This window comes from Capra hircus, chromosome 13 (assembly GCF_001704415.2).
Source record: "Capra hircus breed San Clemente chromosome 13, ASM170441v1, whole genome shotgun sequence".
NCBI classification, from domain to species: Eukaryota; Metazoa; Chordata; class Mammalia; order Artiodactyla; family Bovidae; genus Capra; species Capra hircus.
This window is the reverse complement of record NC_030820.1, coordinates 7,221,700-7,248,533: the sequence shown is the minus strand read 5'-3', so window position 1 is coordinate 7,248,533 and position 26,834 is coordinate 7,221,700. Positions and strand designations below refer to the sequence as shown.

Here is a 26,834-nt window from a genome sequence, read left to right as displayed (position 1 = left end):
CTAAGGTCTGTCTAGTCAAGGCTATGGTTTTTACAGTAGTCATGTATGGATGTGAGCGTTGGACTGTGAAGAAGGCTAAGCGCAGAAAAATTGATGCTTTTGAATTGTAGTGTTGGAGAAGACTCTTGAGAGTCCCTTGGACTGCAAGGAGATCCAACCAGTCCATTCTGAAGGAGATCAACCCTGGGATTTCTTTGGAAGGAATGATGCTGATGCTGAAGCTCCAGTACTTCAGCCACCTCATGCGACGAGTTGACTCATTGGAAAAGACGCTGATGCTGGGAGGGATTGGGGGCAGGAGGAGAAGGGGACGACAGAGGATGAGATGGCTGGATGGCATCACTAACTAGATGGATGTGAGTCTGAGTGAACGACAGGGAGGCCTGGCGTGCTGCGATTCATGGGGTCGCAAAGAGTCAGACATGACTGAGCGACTGAACTGAACTGATGTAATAGGTACTTACTGTCTACTGAATAAATAAATGATAGCATCCTAAGAATTAGATGTTATTTCTCAGCCACTTGAGCGAGTATGCTAATATTTTAGTCCACCAAAGAAAATTATTACGAGGTTCTTTATAAATATAAGTGATGCCTGGTTGTTGTTGTTCAGTCACTCAGTCATGCCTGACTCTTTGCAACCCCAGGGACTGCAGCACGCCAGGCTTCCCTGTCCTTCTCCATTTCTTGGAGCTTGCTCAAACTCATGTCTATCAAGTTGGTGATGCCATCCAACCATTTCATCCTCTGTCATCTCCTTCTCCCCCTGCCTTCAGTCTTTCCCAGCATCAGGATCTTTTCTAATCAGTTGGCTCTTTGCATCAGGTGGCCAAAGTATTGGAGTTTCAGCTTCAGCATCAGTTCAGTTCAGTCGCTCAGTCATGTCCAACTCTTTGCGACCCCATGAACTGCAGCATGCCAGGCCTCCCTGTCCATCACCCACTCCCGGAGTCCACCCAAACCCATGTCCATTGAGTCGTTGATGGCATTCAACCATCTCATCCTCTGTCGTCTCCTTCTCCTCCTTCTCTCAATCTTTCCCAGCATCAGGGTCTTTTCCAATGAGTCACCTCTTCGCATCAGGTGGCCAAAGTATTGGAGTTTCAGCTTCAACATCAGTCCCTCCAATGAACACCCAGGACTGATCGCCTTTAGGATAGACTGGTTGGATCTCCTTGCAGCCCAAGGGACTCTCAAGAGCCTTCTCCAACACCACAGTTCAAAAGCATCAATTCTTGGCACTCATCCTTCTTTATGGTCCAATTCTCACATCCATACATGACCACTGGAAAAACCATAGCTTTGACTAGATGGACCTTTGTTGGAAAAGTAATGTCTCTGCTTCTTAATATGATGTCCAGGTTGGTCATAGCTTTCCTTCCAAGGAGCAAACATCTTTTAATTTCATGGCTGCAGTTGGCATCTGCAGTGATTTTGGAGCTCCCAGAAATAAAGTCTCTCACTGTTTCCATTGTTCCCCCATCTATTTTCCATGAAGTGATAGGACCAGATGCCATGATCTTAATTTTTTGAATGCTGGGTTTTAAGCCAGCTTTTTCACTCTCCTCTTTCAACTTCATCAAGAGGCTCTTTAGTTCCTCTTCGCTTTCTGCCATAAGGGTGGTGTCATCGGCATATCTGAGGTTATTGATATTTCTCCCAGCAATCTTGATTCCAGCTTATGCTTCATCCAGCCCAGCATTTCACATGATGTACTCTGCATATAAATTAAATAAGCAGGGTGACAATATAGAGCCTTGAGACTTACTCCTTTTTCCAATTTGGAACCAGTTTGTTGTTCCGTGTCTGGTTCTAACTGTTTCTTCTTGACCTGCATACAAGTTTCTCAGGAGGCAAGTGAGATGGTCTGGTTCCCATCTCTTTAAGAATTTTCCACAGTTTGTTGTAATCTACACAGTCAAAGGCTTTAGCATAGTCAATGAAGCAGAAGTAGATGTTTTTCTGGAATTCTTTTTCTATGATCCGACTGATGTTGGCAATTTGATCTCTGGTCCCTCTACCTTTTCTAAATCCAGGTTGAACATCTGGAAGATCTCGGTTTATGTACTGTTGAAGCCTAGCTTGAAGAATTTTGAGCATTACTTCACTAGCGTGTGAGATGAATGCAATTGTGCCGTAGTTTGAACATTCTTTGGCGCTGCTTTTCTCTGGCATTGGAATGAAAACTGACCTTTCCCAGTCCTGTCCCGGCACTGTCCAGCAAATTAAAAATCAAAATACTTAGAAATGACTAGCTTGATGTTTTCACCCTCCTCATTGTTTGATTGAATTAATTTCTCTTATGAGTTGTCACTATAGGCAACATTTTCACCTTCTCCCCACAAGATTCTTAATTATTGGAAAGTATTGTATGTGCAAGTCTTGATTACATTGTCTTGAATTTGTATACATACATTTTAATGTTATTTGCTTTTCTAAATATATACAGGCCCAGGATGAATTGGATTAGGAAAAGCTGGGTGTTTTGGTGCATGTTATTAAAGTGGATAAGGCATAATTAAGTTAATTAAGTTATAACCAGCAGAGGAATAATATCAAATATGTAAAGGCAACTGCTTTATCCACTCTGCCATCCATGAAAAGGAAAAGAGCTAATGCTATCCCTTTTAAGAGTGATTTACAGAGCCTGAGATAAAAGAAGTATTCCCAAATGTTTTTAGAACAATACATTTTCTTGGCATTTCATTCTAGAGGAAACATTGCAAACTGATTAAACTAGGGATTTTCTTAGAACCAATGAAAAATCATGTTCAGGTTAAAAAAAAGAGAGAGATGTGCATTCAAATAATAAAACTTCACTTAGCATAATGCCTAAGACACACTATATTTCATCCTAAGACACCATCAGTTATAAGATACATTATGTCTTACTGAGCAAGAGAAAACGCTGCCAATATAAATTATATGGTGCCATTGATAGTAAAAAATGTCCTGATTAAAATGAGAGATGGGGGTATACATGTTATAACCAGTAAAATATGATGGTAGGTGCTCAGTAAATATATGAAGGAAGGAAGGATGGATGGATCATGTTTTTGTTTGAACAATTATAACAAAAATACTGAGTACTTGGTGGCTTATGCACAATGGAACTTTATTTTCTCACAGTTTTGGAGGCTGGAAGTCTGAGATCAGGGTGCCACCATGTTTGGGTGAGGGCCCTCTTACAATCTGTAGGCTTTTCCTTGTATCCCTGCCTGGCAGAAGGGTCAAGCTAGCTCTCTGGGGCCTTTTTCAAGGGCACTAATCCCATTCATGAGGACTCTCCCAATCACCTCTCAGAAACTTCACTTCCTAATACCATCATGTTGGGTAGTAGGTTTTCAACATGGATTTGGGGGGAACAGAAATAAACAGAACACAGCAGATGGATATATGAATGGATGGATGAATACTTGACTCTAAGAGCAAGAATGCAGGTTGGCCCGTGCATGGCCGCTGAAGCAGCTTGCATGATACTTTCACAGAGTGTTTAGTAAATGTTTATGCAGTTGAAACCGTGGCTTTAAAGGCATGCGAACTCAGTCATGTCTGACTCTTTGCAGCGCTATGGACTGTAGCCTGCCAGGCTCCTCTGTCCATGACATTTTCCAGGCAAGAATACTAGTGTGGGTTGCCATTTCCTTCTCCAGGAGATCTTCTCCACCCAGGGATCAAACATGCATCTCCTGCATTGGCAGGCATATTCTTTACTACTGAGCTACCTGGGAAGCCCAACATTAAAGGCAAGTTAATGTAAAGAGAAATTAAAGAGAACTGAGATGCCAAGTAACCAAGGAAAGTGGAAGGAGAAATTAGATCCTCCATTTTTGGTCTTTATGGACTCATTATATTGAAGGATGGGGAAAAACTCCAAGATTCTTATTCGCTTCTGGGGAATGGGCTATTCTCTTTTAACAGTTTAAATATAGTTTCCCAGAGCATAACTCTCCAATGCCAAATATTTGAGCCCAAACTCTAAAACTGCACTTTGAAAATGAGTTTACAAAATCATAATTTTAGAGCTGGAAGGGACCATAAAGATTAAAATTCAGTCCTTTTGTTTTAGAGATTAACAAATTTGTTCTTTCATTCACTCACTCATTCATTCACCCCAGAAACATTTTCTGACTGCCTAATATACAGTAGATACTGTGCTAAGTACAGAGGATTCAACATTGGGGGAAACAGAAAATTAAGCGGACAGTTAAATCAGTGGATGCATGCTATCATGGGGAAAGACAGAGTGCCCAAGAGCACAGAGGAGGAGACCACGAATGAGGGAACAAGGCTGGAGATACTGTGACTTGCATGCATCATGGTTCTCGATGGATATATTTGGGCCTTGGTTCAGCAGGGATATTCATAAGAAATATTTTTTATATTGATGTTCTTTGATAAATGTGATTATTAAATCATACATTTTATCATATATTTTATTTATTTACCAATATGTAATTGGTATAGTAAATCATACATTGCTATAATTTTCTCCTATCCAACTGACACCTACATTATTCCAGACATTTTCAGCAGCATTTGTTTCAACACTCCCTCATGCTCATGAATCTCCAGTGGTTTCTATTTCTAAACCAAATAAAATAAAAGGCCTTAGCCTGTTAATAATATTTCCCCATCATAGTTTAGCACATCCTAGCTTTTGAGTGCTCTACTTCAGCCATACAGAAGAAACTACTATTTCCTGGCACACTTTGGACTCTCCCATCGCCATGCTTTACTCATGTTGTTCCCTCAGCCTCTGATGCCCCCTGTGTGGTGAATCCTCTCCATCTTTTGTGTGACCTTTATCATTTGAGCCCTCGTCCTTTAAACCATGAAGGCAGAGTGCCGAACGCGCGGGAATTGGATTTAGGCTGCTGGCAGGATGCCAGTATCGGCTTCTTGACTCCAACTGTCACTAAATAGCTCAGATATTAGCAATACCTTCCTTAGAGTGCAGTTTTGAAGATGAAGGAAGAAAAAGCTTATAAAATACTTAAAAGGACTAGGTACAATTTCTGTTGTTCTAAACCCCTCTAATTCTTTTTAGTGTCCCTTTTCGCTTATCGTCATTGCTATTTACATCTACTTTTCACAGCAGCATTGCTAAGAAGCAAAGTAGGAACCGTGGTTTTTGTTCCTCTATCAATCACCTGTGATACCTAACATATTACCATATGTATGGCAGGTATCAGTCAAGATCTTGGAAGGATACGTGAAGAAGAGAAGGATGGGTGGATGGATCCATGACATGATGAGGTCCAGGATGGTGGCTTTTGTATTTACTTTATGTCCGTGGCAGACTGACTTGCGACATAATGTGTATAGTTCTCAAATAAGTTGCCAATATTTCTAGAGAAAACTTACATATAAAAGAACTACGTACCTTTCTTCCTCAAGCATTCTCTTCTCTTTGGGAAGGGGCAGATCCTTGCCCATCAATTGCAGACCCTTACAATCAGTCAAGGCTTTTTAAAGAGAGGAAAGTTGTGTCCTACTAAGACACTTTGGAGCATGTCTTCATTTCTCATTCCTGGGACTTATTTCCTTAATTCTCCACAAAGTCTCTGACGAGAACTTAGGGAAAATCAGGAGGAGACCTGAGGAATGAGGCAGCAAGAGACAGGTGACCTCCCATGCGTTTAGAAGGAGCATTTCATTTAATGTTATGACCCGGAGAGAGTCAGAAGGTTTTCCTGGCCCCCTTTGACTTTCTTTGGAAAGAATTGGTCTGAGGTTCACCTCTGCAGAGAGACCTGGACCAAGAAGGCAACCAGGTGTGTCTGGTCTCATTCCCTCTGCACCGTAAACATTAGGATGCTGTATATTTAATTCTGCCAGTTACACAAACTGTCTTACACAGTAAGTACATACTGTCAACATACAAGTGTAGTTTTTAAAAAATAATGGAGTATTTAGTTCTACAGCTGGGATTTATCTCTCCTCCCCAAAGCAACATGCCCATGATGCCTTTCCAAATGTGAAAAACAAGCCCTCACATTCTAAAACTGTATGTATGAAATATATATATATTTCTCTCCCACTCTCCAGGTTCATGATTGAAATAGCACTTGGAGTAATGAGTGCCTTGAACGAAGCAGGCATTTCACAGAGGTTTTTTAATGCATGTCAAATGAAATAAAGTTTAATGCAAAAGCTATTTTACAGGATATGTTTATGACTGTCAATAATACTGTTCCTTTTCTCTCCAGAAAGCATTGTACTACTTCTTAAAGGCAGCAAAAGCTGGGAGCGCAAATGCTATGGCATTTATAGGAAAGGTACAAGCTTCATCTTGATCAATAGTTTTCATTTCTTAAAACCTAGTAGTACCAGCTAACTGAACCAGTGTAGGGTAATAGGTCTGCTTGCCTTTTTCATGAAAGCAGCTAAGCAGGGCCTTCAGCTACAAACTGACAGTGGTATTCTTGAGGTGACAGTTTGGGAAGAAGTCCCATGCAATAGCGGTCTTTATCTGGGGTACCAAAAGCAGTCTTTTTTTAACTTTTAATTTTATATTGGAGCATAGCTATTAACAATGTTGTGATAGTTTCAGGTGGACAGCAAAGAGACTCAGCCATATTTATAGGTAAGGTAAGGTGAAGTCGCTCAGTCATGTCCGACTCTTTGCGACCCTGTGGACTGTAACCTACTAGGCTTCTCTGTCCATGGGATTCTCCAGGCAAGAATACTTGAGTGGATTGCCATTTCCTTCTCCAGGGGATCTCCCCGACCCAGGGATCGAATCCGGGTCTCCCGCATTCCAGGCAGACGCTTTAACCTCTGAGCCACCAGGGAAGCCCATAAAGTATTATGGCTATTTTTGCAACTTGCCACAGCTTGAAGTGAAGTGAAGTCGCTCAGCCATGTCTGACTCTTTGCAACCCCATGGACTGTAGCCCACCAGGCTCCATTCTCCTCCAAACCTCCCTCCCATCCAGGCTGCCACATAACATTGAGCAGAGTTCCAAGTGCTATACATTCTGTCCTTGTCGGTTATCCATTTAAAATACAGCAGCGTGTACACGTCAGTCCCAAACTCCCTAACTATCCCTTCCTCCAAAGCAGTCTTTGAAAGTACCAGTGGCCCAGGGCTCCTGGCTGAGAGTAACTCGGAGCCCTCCCCATGAACCCCTGGTGTGTAACAGGAGAGCTGATCTAATTGTACATCAAACCCTGGGACACACCTCCACCCAACGTGGTGCCTCCTCCCACTGTCCCTGGAATGAGAACCAGCTCCAGACTGACCAAAGAACCAGCTCCTCCCTGACTGACAGGAGGAGCCTTTGTGGAAGGTTCCTCTGGAGAGGCACCTTCTCTCCTTACAAGACTACTCACTCCCCTGCGCACTGCCCTTGGCTCCCACAGCCAGTCTGTATCAGTAACCATGGGGACGAGTGCCCAGTTTCCAGAAGTACTACATACAGTAAATTTAGATGCAAGAAAACATGAAAAAAATACCAACAGGATTCTTTTCTCACCCTTAGGTGAGGGTACTCTAGAGTGTGTGTACTAGATTGTATCCTTAATTTTTCCTTTTATTAAAAACGAGGAGAAATTCAAATAACATAAAATTGCCCATTTTAAAGTATGTGCTTCAGCGGCATTTACTACATTCAACGTGTTGTGCCATCATCACCTCGATGTCATTCTAAAACATTTTCATTGCCCTCGAAATCTTTAGTTTTTACATCTTTTTATTTGTGTGTGTGTGTGCTTTTTTGTAGATGTATTTAGAAGGGAATGCTGCAGCACCACAAAATAATGCTACTGCTTTCAAATACTTTTCTATGGCAGCTAGTAAGGTATGTACCCCGCCCATTCTGTAGACACATGAAACATTTGCCTGTATTAACATGCAGACTGGGGCTGAAGCATTAACTCTAAAGCCCCGTGTCCGATTAATGGGCCTGGGAAGAGTGTAGGGTCCTGGTAAAGAACAGCGTCACTGACAATAAAATAGGAGGTTGGGGTAGGCAGAGACCCACCTCGCCTTCTTGGTAAATGGAAGATGGCATCCTAGCTGCAGGCCAGACAGCTCAGCGTCCCCTCCACCATGTGATACATGAGGCCATCTAGCTCAAGAAACAAAAAAGATGAGGGCAGAGGAAGGGAAAACTCCGTCAGTAACTGCAGTAAGTTGAATACAAAGATAACCAAAAAATGCCCAGTTTTCTCTCCTCTGACCTTACTCAAAGGCTCTGGCTCAGGCAGAAGGCTGTCCAAGAGCCAGGACGAGATGACTGAGAGCACAGCTCTGGAGACAGAATCCCTGGTGTGAAGGCCAGTCCTTCAGTTGACTAGCTGTGTGACCATAGATGGGTTACTTAACCCCTCCACATCCCAATTTCCCTGTCTATAAAATGAGAATATAAGAATACTTGCCTCATATTGCTGTTTTCAGGATTTAATGAGTCAATAGTTATGTGCCTCATATTAAAAATACTTGAAGCAGTGCCTGTGCGTAGTACGTGCTGTGTGTCAGCTATTATCTTTCTAAGTCTGGGGCCCGTTAGGTAGAGTGAATTTCAAAGCATATCCAAGGCAGAATGGATTGGATCTGTGAGGAAACAGAGGAATCTCAGAGTATGGCTCCTGCCATTGAAGTTCCTGCCTTGGTTCCTAAGCTCAGTGAGGCTGGATCTGTCAGGTGAAATTTAGCAGACTCCCCTAAACCCCTTTGGTGTCTAAAAGACATCCTCATAGCAACTCCCACCACCCTAACATTGGAGAGCAGCCTTGATAAACTTTCTATCCCTGCGGCGTAAGAACCCTTTTGTTGTCTTACACCATCTTACTGCAACACTGGCAGTAGAGATGTGCTCAAATGGGGAATATTTTCAACTGTTCATGCTTTTTAAAAGCCCACACGCTGCTTTAGGAGCCTATTTATAAATGACTAGCACCTCGGAACTGCTGCTATTATGGTGTAAATTACTGAGAAGGCTGGTAGTCGGCTCCTCTCCCTTGTAATTTATATGGAATTGCTGCTCAGCAAGACAGTCATCCAGAATACCATTAGATTAGGACGACAAGGAGAGCAGACCCGAAAAAGAGGCGGGGTAATGTAACAGCAAATAGTGCTGACCTGTCAGTGTAAAGGAACAACGCCAGGGAGCTGAGTGTGTAAATTAACCCAGCGCCCAAGCTGTTCAGGGCTATGTAACCAGTTGTGATCTGAGCTACTCGTGTCCTAAGCCTGAGCTGCCCTTCTTTATGGAGGAAATCTAACATTGTATTTAAGGTCATTCTTCTGAATGGCATCAGGTAAATATGACCATGTAATCCCTTATCATCTCCAGGACAATTTATTAGATTTCTCCCTTGGGCTCACTACCAAAGTATAGAGCTTCTGTCTCCACTCCTGCACACTTGTACGCTTCTCTTTTTTAAAATTCAGTATTACCATCTCTTGGCTGTGCTGGGTCTTCGTTGCCCCCATGGGCTTTTCTCTAGCTGCAGTGAGCAGGGGCTACTCTGTCATTGTGGTGCAGGAGCTTTTCATGGTGGTGGCTCCTCTTACGGTGGAGCATGGGCTCCAGGGCACACAGGCTTTGGTAGTGGCAGCATGCGGGCTCAGTAGTGCCAGCTCCTGCGCTCTCAGGCACACGGGCTTTGGTAGAGGCAGCAAGCAGGCTTAGTTGCCCTGCGGCATATGGGATCATCCGAGACCAGGGATCGAACCCATGTCTCCCACACTGGCAGGCAGATTCTTCACCACTGAGCCACCAGGGCAGCCCCATAATCTTCTTTTACTGTTTGTTTGTTTGTTTTTTTAACTGCTGCTTTTAAAGTTGTTTCCAAGTCACATCAGTACCACGATGCAAAGCTGTGGACTCTCTGACTTCTTGTATCTTACTCAGAAACATGAACAGTTATCCAATGTGATGCTGGGTCCAAGTTGGACCATATTCTTCTGGTTTTCTCTCTCACGACTATGGACACACCGGGCCCAGCTCCATCTTCACACTCTTGTCATCCTCTCTCCCTTCCCAGAATCATACTGAACACCCATCCCCAGCGCAGAGCTCCATCCTCTCTCCCCCCACAAAGCCTTCCCTGCCTCCCTGGCACACTTCATCCTCTCCCTCTTCTGAAAGTGCCCTGTGTTCACTCTGTACTGCTAGAACTTCACTGCTGCTACGCTGCGCCCTCTCTCCTGGTGTCTGAAGGCCATGTCTCTCCACCGAGAGGAGGGCAGTGGTCTTCGTTCCTCACAGGAGTTCCTCAAATATTTCCCTAATATGAGCATCTGCTCCCTAGGTTCATGTCAGTTCATCTCAGCCAGAGCACTGAGCCCTAATGTGGAAGTTATGTATAGGGAGAGGGATTGCCTACGCATATATTTTTTTCAGCTTGGAAGGAGTTTTAAAAATTAGGAAATTTCATATCAAAATCTGGGTGTCCAGCTTTTCTTGGAAAATGAGAAGAGCTGAGCACATGAGGTGGCCATTCCATGTGAGGACAGTGAGCCGCAGCAGAGCAGAGGAGGTGCCGCTGCCCTTAGACGTGCAGCTGCTCTTGGTTCGCCTCAGTCTCCACCTCTCCCCCGTAACCTGGCTTACGCATGTCTTACAGTACCCACATGGCTCAGGGGGCATCTGAGCTGGCCGCTCTTGATCTGAACGTTCTGAACAGGTTTTGTTGTTGATTGGTCACTAAGTCACGTCTGACTCTTTGTGACCCGTGACCCCATGGACTGCAGCACGCCAGGCTTCCCTGTCCTTCACCGTCTCCCAGAGTTTGCTCAAACTCATGTCCATTACTCTGGGCCTTAGACGGTTGCTGAGTCATCCAGTGAGCCCCTGGTTCCCCAGGGATTCTCTTAAAGATAGAAAGGAATTTGTCCCCAGTACTCTAACCTTTCTCTTTCTGCCTCCTTCCCTTTTCCTTCCTCTCATTTCCCTTCCCTCTCATTTCTCTCAACATCTAAATGAAGATAGGGACTTCTCTGGTGGTCCAGTGGTTAAGAATTCTCCTTGCAATGCAGGGGGTGCAAGTTCAATCTTTGGTCAGAGTGCTAAGATCTCACAAGCCCCAAGCCCAAAATACAAAACATGAAACAAAAGAAGCAATATTGTAACAAATTTAGTAAAGATTCTGAAAATGGTCTACATAAAAAGGTATAAAAAATAAAAAATAAATAAATGAGGGTAGCTAAAAGGAGGTAGATTCAATACTTTACCACATGCCTCACACTAGGCTTTACCCCCAGAGCAGACCATCCCCAGACTCCTGGGACTATAGGTCGACGTAGTCAGGGGAGAAGAGAGAAGAAGACAGTAGACATATACCAGCTGTTTGAAATGCACATAGACTGTCCTCAAGAATTCTTACACTAGCTGGCCCTTTGAATAGAGATAGGTTCAAAGTTTAGCACCTTGAAATAGTTGTTGAACTATGCCGTCTCTAGTTACGTGCGATTTCTGTCTCACCGAGGAGTACTCTATCTGTATCTGCAATAACTACATTTCAATTATTAAATTATTAAAAATAATTACAAATGAATATGTTTAGGCAGTAAAAAGAAATTTGGAGAGTTTCCTATCAGAACTTAAGTTCCTGAGGAAATACTATAAACCTAATAAACAGTAAAATTTGAATTAAAAAAACATAGGCCAACAGTGCTTTACCATCCACAATGGCTAGATTGAAAGCCACAGAGTCTCTAAAATGTTATTTGGCCACTTACATCAACCTCCTTTGCCCAAAGCAGGTAACAAGTGTTTAGATAGACTTCTCCCTTCTGAAAAATTCCCACACATCCTTTAAGACCCAGCTCAAATGTCACCACCTCTAATGACTCAGCCTGCTCGGTCCCGCAGGCAGTTGAGTGTCCCTCTTCTGGGATGCCCACAACACCATCCATCTGTTTCCACTGCAGGACTCACCACATTTGTCACGATTAAGAGGTCCCTCCTAGTGGGTCAGAGCCCACGGACCTGTCAGGCTGCCTTTAGACATGGAAGGTGCTGTCTGGGTTGCCTCAGAATCTTTTGACTTTCACCTCCTACCTCTGCCCGATGCCTCTTGTGGAGTCACACAAAGCAATCCCTAAAGAAATGCTGAATGAAAGATTGGGACAGAGGTTCAAGAGGGAGGGGTATTAGTACACTTATAACTGATTCACACTGTTGTATGGCAGAAAAGGCAATCATTCTCTAATTTGAAAAAAAGTAAGAAAAAGAAGATTGGAGGAAAGATGTGACTGTCATTTCCCTCTTTTCCGGTCAGAAGGGGGCTATGAAAGTGTGAAAGGAGAAAGTAGAGAGGGTCAGAATAATGCCAACTGCCTCATTAACCTGCCTTAATTCAGCTCCTATTGTGCATGTTTCAAATTTTGTGAATGATTTTGCAGCACTGTTCCTTATCATGAATTCTTCTAAGACGTTACTTCGATTTTTAAATCCGTTCTAGGGCAATGCAATTGGTCTTCATGGGCTCGGTCTTCTTTACTTTTATGGGAAAGGAGTTCCCGTGGTAAGTTAAATAGTTTTATCATCTTTCATGTTTCCAGAAATTGACTAGGGTGAAATTCATGACCATTGATTAATTTAAAGGAATTAGTCTCTATTACCTGGTTCGTGGAGGTATCATATCTAATAATACAAAATAAAATAATCCAGTGAAATATTTGCCAGAGACATAGAGTAAGCTTAAGACAAGAATAACAACCTTAATTAATATCTTAGAATCATAGATTCTAAGTAAACTTAGAAATCATCTAACCCAAGAGGATTTTTTTTTTTGGATAGATAAATTTGTCTTCTCAGTTTAACTTTTGTCTTTTTGAGTGACCTTCCCCCAATATCTAACAAAACCTATTGTCAGTGTAGGAAAAGACATAATTTACAATGATAATAAGATAATTATTTCTTGGTAGACTCTAATATAACAATGAAATAAAATGTGTAATACTTCTGATACAATTTTAATTAGCTTAAATCACATAGGGCACTAACTACACTCTTTAAAAAAGTGGAAGGCAATTGTTACCATGGAGTTATGCATGTACCTTTGAGTAACAAAGTGTAATTATCTTGCAGAATTATGCAGAAGCGCTTAAATACTTTCAGAAAGCTGCAGAGAAGGGATGGCCCAATGCTCAGTTTCAGTTAGGCTTCATGTACTACTGTAAGTACTATACATGTGGCTGCTTTACTTAGGATGACAAAGGCATCATTAAGTCTGACCCTTTTTTAACACAAATCAAAGGGTTGGTATGGATGGTTTAGACAGAACAGTCAGGCAGCAATTTGAGGAGGAATTTGAAGAAGACAAGGAAAAGTACACTATTTGGGGGAGGGGGCAATGAGGCACAACCCGAAAGGTCACCTTAAAAAGCCAAGTTTGAGCAAGTATGAAACTCACAAGAAAGGTCAAACTTGAGAGAAAGATTTGGGTGGCATCAACATATAGCTGTTATTTAAGAGTAGCCAAGCTTCCAAAGGGAACGGAGAGAGAGTGCAAGAGAAAGGTGCGGTAGGCCGCGAGAAGAGATCTGGTGATCCTTGGCACCATATTGAAAATATGGACAAAGAAAGAGTCATCACAGGAAGACTGAAAATGCACAGTCAGAGGGATGGGGTGGGGAGGAGGTTATCTTAAGGAGGGCAAGGGTTAGAAATTTCAAGAAAGAGTAAATGAATGATACTCTGCTGAAATTCAGTGAAAAGCCTGGTTCTCACTTTCTGAAAAAAAAAAAAAAGGGCAAAGTGTCTGTGGAACTTATCAGTAAAGAGGATGTTTGTGAGGTCATCGAACTGGTTGAGAGGGAAGCCAGATACAGTGGGGTGAGGATTACATGCGAGGTGAAGAGGTAGATATTCAAATATTCAAATATTATTGAAAGTAGTATTCCTTTAAATGGAGGAGAGAGATGAGATAATAGCATGAGGGAGATCAAGAATCAAGAGAAAGTTGTTTTTAAGATGGTGAGAGACCTGAGTATAATTTTTTGCAGAAAAAATGAAAGCGAGTCAACCAATGGAGGTGGTTAATGGGTCACTGGGGAGATGAGATAATTGATGAAGAGGTTCTGGAAAAATTTAGGTGGCCTTTCTGATCTTACCTGACCAGTGGCAAATCTGCAAGTATCTGATCAGGTCCAGGGAGCCTCACTAGCTTTGATAAAGAGGAGGGATTTCTCATCCTCAAAACTGGAGAGATGATGAAACAAGTGGTGCAGTTGTTAATCTGAGGAGAGAGGCAAGTGAGGAAAGATAACAAGAGGGCTCCTGTAGTGAGCTCAGAGGTACAGTCATTGCCCGAGAACAAAGGTGGAGTGATTGAGATAGGTGATCTCAGAAAGCCTTGAAGATTTGTAATCATTTTTATAAGGACTGAGAAAGAGATTGGCCAAGACACATACCAAGAGATCCAAATATATCTGAGTATTCTGTCTCAGTCCGTCCCATCAGAGGTGGAGCAAGGGCAGGAGCAGATGTATCATCAGGAAGCCAGATCTGGCCTAGAGGTCAGCTGGCATTTTCCAAAATAGTCCAGCTTCAGAGTCTGTTCTATACATCTTGGAAGGTTGTCTGAGATAGCCTGTCCTGGTTTATTCCAAGTCCCAGCCCCAGGATCCATCAGCTTCCTCAAGCTTCTAAAATTAGGGTAATAGTTATGGCTGATGTTTAAGTCTTGATATGCTTTAACTCGGAGAAGGCAATGGCACCCCACTGCAGTACTCTTGCCTGGAAAATCCCATGGACGGAAGAGCCTGGTGGGCTGCAGTCCATGGGGTCGCGAAGAGTCGGACACGACTGAGCGACTTCCCTTTCACTTTTCACTTTCATGCATTGGAGAAGGAAATGGCAACCCACTCCAGTGTTCTTGCCTAGAGAATCCCAGGGGCGGGGGAGCCTGGTGGGCTGCCGTCTATGGGGTCGCAAGAGTCAGACACGACTGAAGCGACTCAGCAGCAGCAGCATGCTTTCACTCATTTAGTCCTCTCAACACATCCTGTGAGGTATCCCACAGTTTATAGGTGAGCAAACTGAGCCATATTGAGGTCACAACAAGTCTTACACGAGGTCACATGATCACACGCTCAGTGGATCTGGGATTCTAACCCAAATGATCTACCGGCAGAGCTGCTGGTCTCAGCAGCAACATGGCACTGCTTCTGAAGGCTAAGAAATACTAGAGCTGGGAGGCAATTTCAGAACCACCTGAAGAAAACCCTTCCTCTTGCAAAGGATGTGCCCCAAGGTGCCTAAGTGGCCAAAGGAGTAATGGGAGAACCCCAACAAGAACCCCTGCTTCTGGGAGTAGCTGTTTCTCCATACCAGCTCCAAATACCTCTCCTTGCTCCAAGCATGAGCCGAGTCTGAGCTGGGCCCCTTGGAGCTGGGAGTTGCCTGCCCCAAACTCGATGGTTACGTCTGGGAGGAGCTGTACCGGCCCCCTGGTATGGAAGGACGACAGTGATGGTAGCACACGTCACGGAGGGGCTTCTGGTCCTCAGAGCCTACCACTTGGTCTCCTTTCCATTAACTTCATTAACATATATGCCGTATTGAGGAGATATTGTCATGAGACTAGACAGTCCTCCTCCTTCAGTTCGCTGAATGGGCAGAGAACATTCATTTCCACACTCTTACTTCTAATCTAACTCAACATCCCCCCCTCCACTCCCCACCCCCAGCTCCAAATAGTGAATCAGGAGTGTAGCTTGACTTTTGCCTGACTCTTCCGAACCTATTTAAAACAGCAGGAATCACCATGACCATTACATGCATAGATTATAATGTAAAAAAAATAATGTAAATAAGGGGTGGCTCAAAATGATTTTAATTTTTCAGCTGGCTCTGGAGTATGGAAGGATTATAAACTTGCCTTCAAATATTTTTACTTGGCATCTCAGAGTGGGCAGCCCCTAGCCATTTATTACCTGGCTGAGATGTACGCCACAGGAACAGGAGTGCTGCGATCATGCAGAACCGCTGTGGAGGTAAATCAGGAGCTGTTTCTGAAGTACTTTTCATTTGTCACACAGAGGAGGTGATACTGTCCTTAAATTGTGGTGCCTTTGATTTTATGCATATTATCTTGTTTCTTCCAGCTGACAATGTGAATACTGACATTTGCCAGAGAGGAAGAGCAGTGATGTAACTCAGCCTGGGAAAGGGAGGCAGAGAAACGATCCTTCCTCTCTCTTGCATTTGGCTTTTCATCAGGTTCAGAGCTCTTCGCAGAATTCAGTTAGGGGGGCTCTGTTTCAGTCGTCAATCAAATTGCCAGGGCAGCTTGGCACTTCTAGTGGGCTTGGGAGTTGCAACTGGGAAATGCAAGGCTTGATTTAGCCTAGAAAATGCAGCCCGCTTCTTCCTGGAAAGCAAGGTCCTGAGGGTTTTTTGATGATTTGGATGATACTGGAGAAAGTAAATTCTTTTAACCTGGGATATTGGTGCACTTTTCAAAAGAGTGCTTTTAGGATCTTAATGTCCTTCATTGATTTATTAAACACTTCCCCTGCACCAGTATAAATACCTCCATGTTGTAATCTAATCCCTCTGAAATTCGTTTCAAAAGCTCCCAGCTAAAAATCTGTCTTTAGATTTGCTCCTTTGCCAGCTCCCTAATGAACTGTGGGTGGCTAGCCTCCTTTGCGTGCGGAATTACGCGCTGTTCAGCTCGGCTGATAGTCATCCCGTGCTCTCTGCACACCTCCCTCGTTCTGCCGCCAGTGCCCGCAGGCGTGTCCTCCCCTCGCTCTCTCTCCCACATCAGCTGCCCTCACAGGGCCGCAGTGCCCAGTAAGGCCCTTACAAAAACAAAAACAGAAGTTGAGACGTTCTTGTCCTGCCAAATAGCCTCTAAGTCAGAAAAGTGTATTATGCAAATTTAAAATAAGCTCAAGACAAATAAAATACACACATAACTTTTGTGCCTATGAAAGATATGAACTCCTCACTCTAAATAATTTTCAAAAGCCATGCTTCAGACCAAAAATCCTGGCCTGACCAGCCAGGAGGAACTAAAGACTGATGTCAGTTACCATTTGCATGGAACTACATGTATTGGCTAACTAGTCTGCTTGATTTTTCTTTCCAAATACAGCTTTATAAAGGTGTCTGTGAACTAGGCCACTGGGCTGAGAAATTCCTGACAGCATACTTCGCTTATAAGAATGGTGATATAGATTCTTCTCTTGTTCAGTACGCACTGCTTGCGGAAATGGGGTATGAAGTAGCTCAAAGCAATTCAGCGTTCATTTTGGAATCTAGTAAGATAAGTTAAAATTCTCTGCAATTCCCTAATCATACATATGCATATCTGACTTTACTACAGGGACACCTTAAGCCTTCCTAATGGAATGTCTCCTTTTTTTTTTCTCTTTTTTGAAGAAAAGGCTAAAATTCTTGAAAAAGAGAAGATGTATCCAATGGCACTTCTCCTGTGGAATCGAGCTGCCATTCAAGGTATCTGAACGTAGATAAAAATGAGCGCTGCCTGGCCCCTGTCCACTATTATTCCTCTGATTTGCTACAGCTGAGCTCTTGGGCACATAGGCACAAAGGTGCAGAATATCTAGTATGTGGTATTTCAAACTGATGATAGGGTCAGTCTTTGGTTGGAGGTCATTTCCAGAAATTTCTTTTGTTATTCTCAAGGTCCCCAGTTTAGCATATGGCGGGAATTTTTCTATGGCTCTGTCTCCATGGCACCTAAACAATTGTCTGAAACTTGACAGTGTTACTCAAGAAATCAGTTTTCTTGGTCTGGCTTCAGTCACTCATTTGCTGAGTTTTTTTTTTTTTTTTAACTTATCAGAGATATTATCTATCTTTCAAGGGGTTTATAGATAAAACTACTTATGGCTGTAAGACTTGCTTGATTCTTCTTTTAAAATATCATTTTGAAGATAACCACAAACTTCAGATCCTTATTGTAATGATTAGTATGGTAGCATCAGAAAAAAAAATTAATTAGCAAGATCCAACCCCCTTCCCTTCCTGGAGTTCCTAAGCCCCACTACAGGGATCACATGTGATGAAGAAGGTAAGATAGGGTGGTGGGGAAGCAGTGGCAGGTGGCATTTGCATCACTGTGTCTCCTTCCATTCTTTCCCTAAAATCATATTGCTAAAAGCAGAGAGCTTCTGCAAAGCTGTCACTATTGGCATTTGGATATGTGAGGAACTGTCTTATAGTAAGAGAGCAATTTTACTTCTAATTAATTTCTTAAAGTCACCTCATGCCAAGGTCGAATCATCCCTTTTCTCCAAGAAGTGAATGGGATAAAGAAACAATTCTCAGTTGATGAGGCAGAAGGAAAAAGCCACCATTGTGCCTTCTCGGATTCAGCTAAGCTGCTACTACAGTGGCAAGCCATCCATGTGATTTTAGTGAGAAATTCCCGAAAAAAGAAAAGCCCATGTTTTCTAAAATTTAAAGAAGACCTTGTTTGGAGTGGAGAAACAACACCAGCAATCTCTCATCTATGGCAAATCAGCTCAATTGTACAAATACAGGTTTATCCCAAGCCATAAAATGCTGCAGAAGCTGCACCAAGGGAAAGAGACCTTGAAAACGAGAGGACATTAATATTAAACAGAATTCACCAATATAAAAATGTCAGACCACTAAAAATAATTGTGTGTCAAAAGAGAGGTCAGACATGAGTGTCCCTGAAGATGTAGCCGCTGGTGGCTGTCTCAAGGTGAGGAAATCTAGTCGAGCAAGTTAGACTTCCAGTCAGTCACTGGTGGTGCTTGCCTTCAGGAGCTGCTGTGTGTGATGAGGCTGCTGAACCATCATGATGGTGAACTGGAGGGGAAATCCCTCCACCTGTCTAGTGACCCTCTGGGAGCCTGTCAGGATTGCCACCTGCCCCCAGTCAGTCCCCTGAGTAGGGTGGAGCTGAATCCTCTGGAGAATCTGCTTGTTCACTACCTTTCATTCCTAGAGACCTCTGGGGTCCTGCTTACTGCTTGTAAAGCTCAAAAATGCAGAGTCCTCTTCTTTTGTGGTTATGGTGCAGAAGGAACCTTGGAGTCAAACGTTAAGGCAGCTTTGGGCAAAATTAGAGATGGAGCAGGTTTCTCTTTAGAGCTCAAGAGGTCTCTTGCCTGTCCAGGCCCCTCTGGGCCCCCCTTCTGGGCATCATTTCTATGAGGTCTTGCCCCCAGCTACCTATACATTTCGAAGTACCTGGGAAGCAAAGCCTAACAACCAATATCTTTGGCAGCTTAAGAATTTTATGACGTTACTTCTAATTACAGAAAGCTAAAGGTGGTTTACATTTTAGTACAGGATTCTAGAAGGTTAAAAGAACTTCAGAACCCAAAGGAATTAATTTCAAAAATTTTTAGGCTTTGTATTAGGCCAAATGGGGAGAAAAACTTCGAAGGAGTCCTATAGCCCTTAATGATATGGACCATATCACACAAGGTTACTTACCAGTTTTCCAAGTAAGCCTAGACTGTGCATCAGGGTTGGCCACAGTTGAAGTGGAAGTCCTGCATGAGCGCTCCCTCATCTTTCCAATCAACATAGTCCTGGTGACTGAAAACATGGGCCCCAGAGACCCCCTTAGAGGTCATCCCTAATTAGCCTTCAAAAGACTGAAGTCTCACATCTTAAAAAGTCATGTGAATTATTTTTACTCTGACATGAATATTTTCATGTTTCTTGGGAATTAAGATTGTAAAATACTTAACATCTGGGAAAAACATTTTCTAAAAAAGTTCCCTACTGTGTCTATCCACTCATTCCGTAAATATTCATCAGGTTCCGTTCCAGTTCTGGGACTGTATTAGTGATCAAGAGCGTCAAAGTTTTCTCTCATCAAAGAGGGAGAGAAAATAAACTAGTAAACAAAATAATAATGTTATGTGCTATGAAGAAATAAAGCATGTAGATGGGACAGATAATTACTGGAGTGTAGTCTGACAAGGTGGTCAAAGAAGTGCTAGGCAGGAAGCAACATTTGCAGTGAGGTCATAAGGATGAGGAACTCCAAACACACCAGGCAGAGGGACTCGAAGAATCTTACGGGGATCCTGAGGCAAGGATGAGCTCGGTGTGTTGAAGGAATATGAAGAAGGCCATAACATGCCAAGAAAGTGATGAAAGATAAGGACAGTCAGGGAGGTAGAAGCCAGACAAGGCATCGCTTGCAGGTCAGGTCAGGAGTCTGGGTGTTATTCCAAGTGCAAAGTGAAGGCACTTGACGGTTTTCACATAGGGAATAACATGATTCGATTTTACATTTGAAAAAAATCATCTTGGCTGTTGTAACATTCCAGGATGAGACTAGATGGTAGAGGAGAGGGCAAAAAATGGGTGTGTTTTAGAGAAAGAGGACTTGCTAATGGGTTTGATAATAAAAGTGAGGGGAAGGAACTGGGGATAATTCTGCTAGATTTATGGCCTGAGAAGTGGGCTGCTGGTCCTGAGAGAGGAAAGAAACTGATGATTTTGTTTGGAGGAAGAGGGAATGGGGTGTTAAGATTCTCTACTGGATGTCTTAAGTTTGAGATCCGGGTAGGGAAGTCAAGAAGGCACCTGTAAGAATCTGGAGCTTATGAGAGACAGGACTGTAAATACAGATTCAGAAATAGTGACCATAGAGAGCCGTGGAACTAGATGAGATGACGTGGAGACAGAGTTGAGACAGAGCAGAGTTGGGGAGAGGAGGGGGGGACCGCAGGAGAGGAGAGGAAAGAAGGGAGAGAAGCTGGAGGAAAAAAATCGGTGATAAGGCCTTAGCAGTCTGACATTTCGAAGTTAGTGGAGGACGTCAGGCAAGAGTCTGTAAAGGAGAGGCCTATGGGGCATGAGGGAAGTCGAGAGAGGAAAGGACTTGGGCAGTTAGTCCCGGGGCTTCCAGCGTGGCTTAGCGGCCCAGTGCGATGAAGACAGGGATGTGGCCGGGGTTTTGGCTGCATGGAAGTTATCGACTACCTCGAAAGTTGCAGTCTCATGGAGGCGGGAGCAGAAGCCAGGCTGGGGTGGGTTGAAGAGTATGTGGGAGGAGAAGCTTTTGAGACAGCAAGTATAGAACACACTTTTAAAAGGCTGAGTGTGAAGTAAACTGAGAAATGGGGCGTTGTGACAAGGAGATGCCGTGGGATGAAGAAATGGGATGCAGGGTTTGATGTCATTCACAGAAGATACCAAAGGGTGTTTGCGTGACTGATGGGACTAGAAAGGGGGAGAAGCTGGTGATGCAGGAGAGCAGAGCTTCTGCAGGAGTGAAATCTGAGAAAAGAGGGATGGGATCCAGTTGACCTACCTTCAGAAAATTAATCTAAAAGGTAAAATTAATAATGTTATATTCTGGGACTTCCCTGGTGGCGTGGTGGATAAGAATCTGCCTGCCAATGCAGGGGACACTAGATCCCTGTCTGGTCCGGAAAAATTTCGCATGCTACAGGGCAACTAAGTCCGTGCACCTCAACTATCGAGCCTGTGCTCTAGAGTCTACGAGCTGCAGCTGCTGAGCCTGTGTGCCACGACCACTGAAGCCCCTGAGAAGCAATGGCAGTGAGAAGCCCCCACTCTCTGCCCCCCGCGGACGCCCACAGCAGCAGTGGAGACGCGGCATCGCCAAAAATAAACAAAAGTATAGCAGAGTGTACACGTAAAGAAATTGTTATAATGTTTTACTCTTTAAGAACATTTGTACCACATTGTGGGAATTATCCTACAATGAAGACAGCTAGTATTGTGTGTTATATCCATAAATCATATCTAATCCTGATTATAGGATTCTAAGTGGTTTTTTTTTCTTTTCTATATAGATTATCATTAGGCTGAGTTACTAGGAACTACACCTGAATCATTTGAGTTATTCTTCTTCTCTTTCTGGTATTTCTATCAGGCAATGCATTTGCTAGAGTGAAAATTGGAGATTACCATTACTATGGCTACGGGACCAAGAGAGACTATCAAACAGCAGCCACACATTATAGCATCGCGGCCGACAAGTATCACAGCGCACAAGCCATGTTCAACCTGGGCTATATGTACGAACACGGTTTAGGTATCACAAAGGTAATTGTGCAAATCATCCAAACCTAGTAACAATGGCTGTACAGGAAGGAAAATTTGTAAATATTTTCCATTTCTCTGATGTCATCAATGGGGAGAAGAAGCCTTAACATTTGCTGAGCCCTCCCACAGACCAACACGTACCATGGACCCTCACATAGACTCCATAAGATCGGATTTATTTTCTCCATGATGCCTTAGGACATAACTAACAAGTGGAAGACACCTGGACTGCGTGTGGTGTGTGAGTGTGATAAGTCATGTCCGATTCTTTGTGATCCCATGGACTGTAGGCCGCCAGTCTCCTCTGTTCATGGAATTTTTCCAGGCAAGAATCTAGTGACTGATCTGATTCACAGTGAATTCACGCTTTTCCCAACAACACTAGTGGGCTCTGCCCCCACTCCCTTCCACCTCCAGACCTCTTTCCATTAGTTTCCATTGACTCTGTAATAACCTAAATGGGGAAAGAATGTGGAAAAGATTAGATACATGTATGAATCTGTGATATGGATCACCTTGCTACGCACCTGAAACTAACACAACATTGTTAATCAACTGTACTCCAAAAAAATACAAATTAAAAAAAAAATGTGTGCACTAATTCTCAAGCTCTCAGTAGTAAGGAAAAAGTGAGAATGAGGTCCCAGCTGAATACTGGGAGGTGCTTTGATCCAGAAATGTCTTTTGACACACTGCTGCATACATGACACAGCGCTGAGAGCTCTAGGAGGCCCAAGAAGATGGATCTCCATCCTTTAAAAGCTACACTTGACTTGAGGAGACGAGGCATGTTCATTAAGAAGCCGACAGTCCGGTGGGAGAAGAATATTGAGTAAATCCTGTAGTAAGTGTAAGTAAGGCAGAAGATGGCACTGGGGTCTGACAGGGTGAGGAAGGTGTATTACATATCAGTACTGAAGATCATGGCATCTGGTCTCATCACTTCATGGGAAATAGATGCGGAAACAGTGAAAACAGTGTCAGACTTTATTTTGGGGGGCTCCAAAATAACTGCAGATGGTGACTGCAGCCATGAAATTAAAATATGCTTACTCCTTGGAAGAAAAGTTATGACATAAGATAGCATAATGAAAAGCAGAGACATTGCTTTGCCAACAAAGGTCTGTCTAGTCAAGGCTATGGTTTTTCCAGTAGTCATGTATGGATGTGAGAGTTGGACTGTGAAGAAAGCTGAGCACCGAAGAATTGATGCTTTTGAACTGTGGTGTTGGAGAAGACTCTTGAGAGTCCCTTGGCCTGCAAGGAGATGCAGCCAGTCCATTCTGAAGGAGATCAGCCCTGGGATTTCTTTGGAAGGAATGACGCTAAAGCTGAAACTCCAGTACTTTGGCCACCTCATGCGAAGAGTTGACTCATTGGAAAAGGCTCTGATGCTGGGAGGGATTGGGGGCAGGAGAAGGGGACGACAGAGGATGAGATGGCTGGATGGCATCACTGACTCGATGGACATGAGTCTGAGTGAACTCCGGGAGTTGATGATGGACAGGGAGGCCTGGCGTGCTGCGATTCATGGGGTCACAGAGTCGGACACGACTGAGCGACTGAACTGAACTGAACTGAATGATAATAATAGCCAGGTGTTGGTGTATTGTGTGTACCACCTCATCTAAGTCACATAACCACTCAATGAGATGCATCCTATCATTGGCCTCCATTTTTGCATCAGGAAACCACAGAGCAGGTTAAATCACAGGACTGAGTTTGCAGGGCTCATTGGTGGTAGAACCAGAATTTGAACCCAGACCTATCTGACCTCACATTTCTGGTGGGAAGAGTGGGCCCTGCATTAATGCATTTTCGATGCTTTCTTCTTCCTTCCAGTTGTGCTAGTAACTGGGAATCATTGCAGGGAATTTCCTGGCTGACGACCGCCCCCATGCCTTCGGCAGCAAGGGCTTCTTGTTCAGGTGCCCACAGCCTGGTGGGAGAGGTGCTTGCCTTTCTGTGCTCCCTGCACCTGCCTTTCGCCTGATGACTCTCCATCTTCCCGGCGCCCTAAGTCGTGGAAAGACTGTCAAACCCAGATGCAGTCTGTTATCCCTGTTCTTAGCAGATGCAACTTTCCTGTGTTGATGAAATGGGGGGCAGAGGGGACGGGACCAAATAGCTAAATTGGTTGATTCTTTGGATGTTATCAAACCGCACTCCCTCCCTTCCAGCTGTCATCCACATCTGTACAGCAGACCAGGGATACAAGCCCTGCCCCAGGCTTTAAGGATGAAACGAATAAGCCTTTGTGAAAGGGCTTGTCGAGAAACAGTGTGGAATGGCTGTTATGTAGATCAGAAGAGAACTTGAAGGATTGCTAGATCAGGCTTCAATAGGATTAAAGCTTTTGCTCCTCATTCCCCATGTAAAACATAACCACACTGGTGAGAGGAGCATTGTCTGTATAGAGGATGAAGGTGACCCCACCCCGTGGGTTAGAGTCAGATGAGCTCTCCTTCCCGCCTCGCCCCTCCCCCTCCCCGCTCCCCCCCTCCCCCTCCCCCTCCCCCTCCCCCTCGTGAGTCGAGGAGGACTTGACCGGCCGCGGCCTCGCCGCCGTGAGGTCTTCTCGCCCTGATTCCGCCGCAGCGGGGAGGGCGGCTCTGCCGGGACACGGGGTTGGCCATCTACACAGCCGGCCCGCCACCTCCGGAGCTTCGGTTTTCCTCCGCGGAGCCACTGCTGGGCTCTCTCCTAGGCACTTTCTTCACGATGTCAAATAGCAGTTGTTGAGACAGACATTTCATACATCTGGAAAACACTTTGAAGTTTCCCTCTAGTCACATTTCTGTTCTTTTCAGTCAGAGTTCTTGTTAAATCACGGATAGTTCATTTTGATCAGTCTCTCAGTCACACATATATTTTTTCCTACAGAAAGTCTCTACATTTAACCAAAAAAAAAAAAAAAAAAAAGGAAAAGCTGCCCTTAACCTCAGACCTGGACACAGAAATTTTAGATTCAGTTAATGAGGAGACGTTGCTTTTCATCTTTATTAATTTATTTTGTTTAGTAACTAGTAAAATAATAACCAACTACCCAGAGGCCAAGTTTAATTAATCTTGCTATCTTGCCGTCAAATTAATGATGAGATATCACTTCTTCTAATTCTTAAAACAAATATGCGGATAATGAAAAGCCCAAAGCTTGTTCCAGAGATGTTTAATGAAAGCAAAGCAATTAGGAGAACAGGTAATTACGCATGTCTTTAACAAGGCTCTTCACCATCCTTTGTGTTACTTAAACTTCATGCAAACCAGTGGAAAAGGTGAGTTTAACATTTTTAATAGGATTTATCAGAGAATCAAATAGGGTTTTGGTAAACTCTGTAGTTAAGCCTTCTGGAAAAAGAAAGGTACAAATCAACTCTTGGTAAATCAATGCAAAAATATGGGTTATTTTTCTCATCCTTCTTTAGGAGCAGATTTGGGGACTAAGGTGATGTAGATGAATTATCCTAATGGCTTCATTGAGAAACATCTCAACATCTCATTCTCCAATATCTGACTTCAAGTTAAGCTCACTTGGCTTAAACTGCAGACCAGGACCGACGGCACTGCTCTTGTTTTCTTGTTTGGCCATACCACGTGGCATGCAGGATCTTAGTTTCCTGACCAGGGACTGAACCCAGCCCCCTGTAGTGGAAGCATGGAATCTTAACCACTGGACTGCCAGGGATGTCCCCGCACCATTGTTTTGGAACACAAAATAGTACCTGGAGAGAAACTGAGAAATGACCTGAACTAATTTAGAAATATAAGCCCTCAGCTCACAAGTTAATATGAAATTCCTTCTCAATTTACACTTGATTCAGAGGTACTTCAAAAATTTAACCATGAGAAAAAAACAGTTGCCCATCTCTCCTGTCTGTTCTTTTCTCCTTATCCTGGTTCAGGCCAAAGTTTCTATTTGTTGTAAAGGCTTCTCAGGGTTCTCTCATTCTAATGTTCTTCCTTGAACTGTATGGCAGAGAAAGCTCTGTCCACCAAAGATGTGTAATCTCTGATGGAGGAAATACTCACTGCTGAGATATGGCTCCTAGTCTGAGGCTGCACTTCCCAGTTCCCGTGACACCCACGTGACTACTTTTCACTGAAGGAATGGATGTGAAAGGGAAGAGTGTAATTTCTGGGCCAAAGCTGCTAAGAAGTAGATGGAGCTTCTCCCAGAGGCTGTAGCACAGAACCACCCCAGGAAAATTTACCACCAACCAGTAACATCCACAATGGACTGTTGAATGTGTTAAACCACTGAAATGTGGGGGTTTGTTTGTTACAGATGTTAGCATTACTTCAGTTAACATACATACATCTAGTGAAGCCCCACCAGGTTATTCTTCATACTTTAACCATCTAACTCTGGTACCGTTACTCCGAGACTTAACTTCCCCCAAAGTGTGCATGCGTGGACACACACACAGATATAAATATGAGCAAACGCAAAAATAAAAAAGAGTCTTACTGACTTTCTATTGCCTAATGAAGTCCAAACTTCTTACCCTGGCATTCAAAACCCTCCTTGACCTAACCTGCCTTGGTAATAATGGCTGGATATGCCACTATTTCCCTATATATCTTCTAGGCTTCTTTTCCTTTCCCCCATGCCCTTAAACTGCACCCTCCTGACTTTAGGTCATATTGCCCCATTTGCTGGAATGATCTCCTCTCACATTTTTGCCCATTGAAGACCGATCCATTTTTCAAAGAATAGCTCCAATATCATCTCCTCTATGAATCCTTTGATGAATCCCTAGATTTAAAAGATTTAAAAGATTTAGAATCCCTGATTCTAAACTTATGTGGTACCATGCCTTGCTTTTCTTC

General features: G+C 43.5%; 1 protein-coding gene across 1 annotated transcript in view; it reads left to right on the top strand.

Annotated features, from left to right (window-relative positions):
* Positions 1–26,834, top strand: part of SEL1L2 (SEL1L2 ERAD E3 ligase adaptor subunit) — a 126,659-nt gene that overhangs the window by 93,755 nt on the left and 6,070 nt on the right. The window contains exons 11-16 of the mRNA XM_005687826.2: positions 6,213–6,281; positions 7,728–7,805; positions 12,418–12,480; positions 13,047–13,134; positions 15,807–15,955; positions 17,352–17,426. Coding sequence (XP_005687883.1) covers positions 6,213–6,281; positions 7,728–7,805; positions 12,418–12,480; positions 13,047–13,134; positions 15,807–15,955; positions 17,352–17,426 — 522 coding nt within the window. The remainder of the gene's footprint in view (positions 1–6,212; positions 6,282–7,727; positions 7,806–12,417; positions 12,481–13,046; positions 13,135–15,806; positions 15,956–17,351; positions 17,427–26,834) is intronic.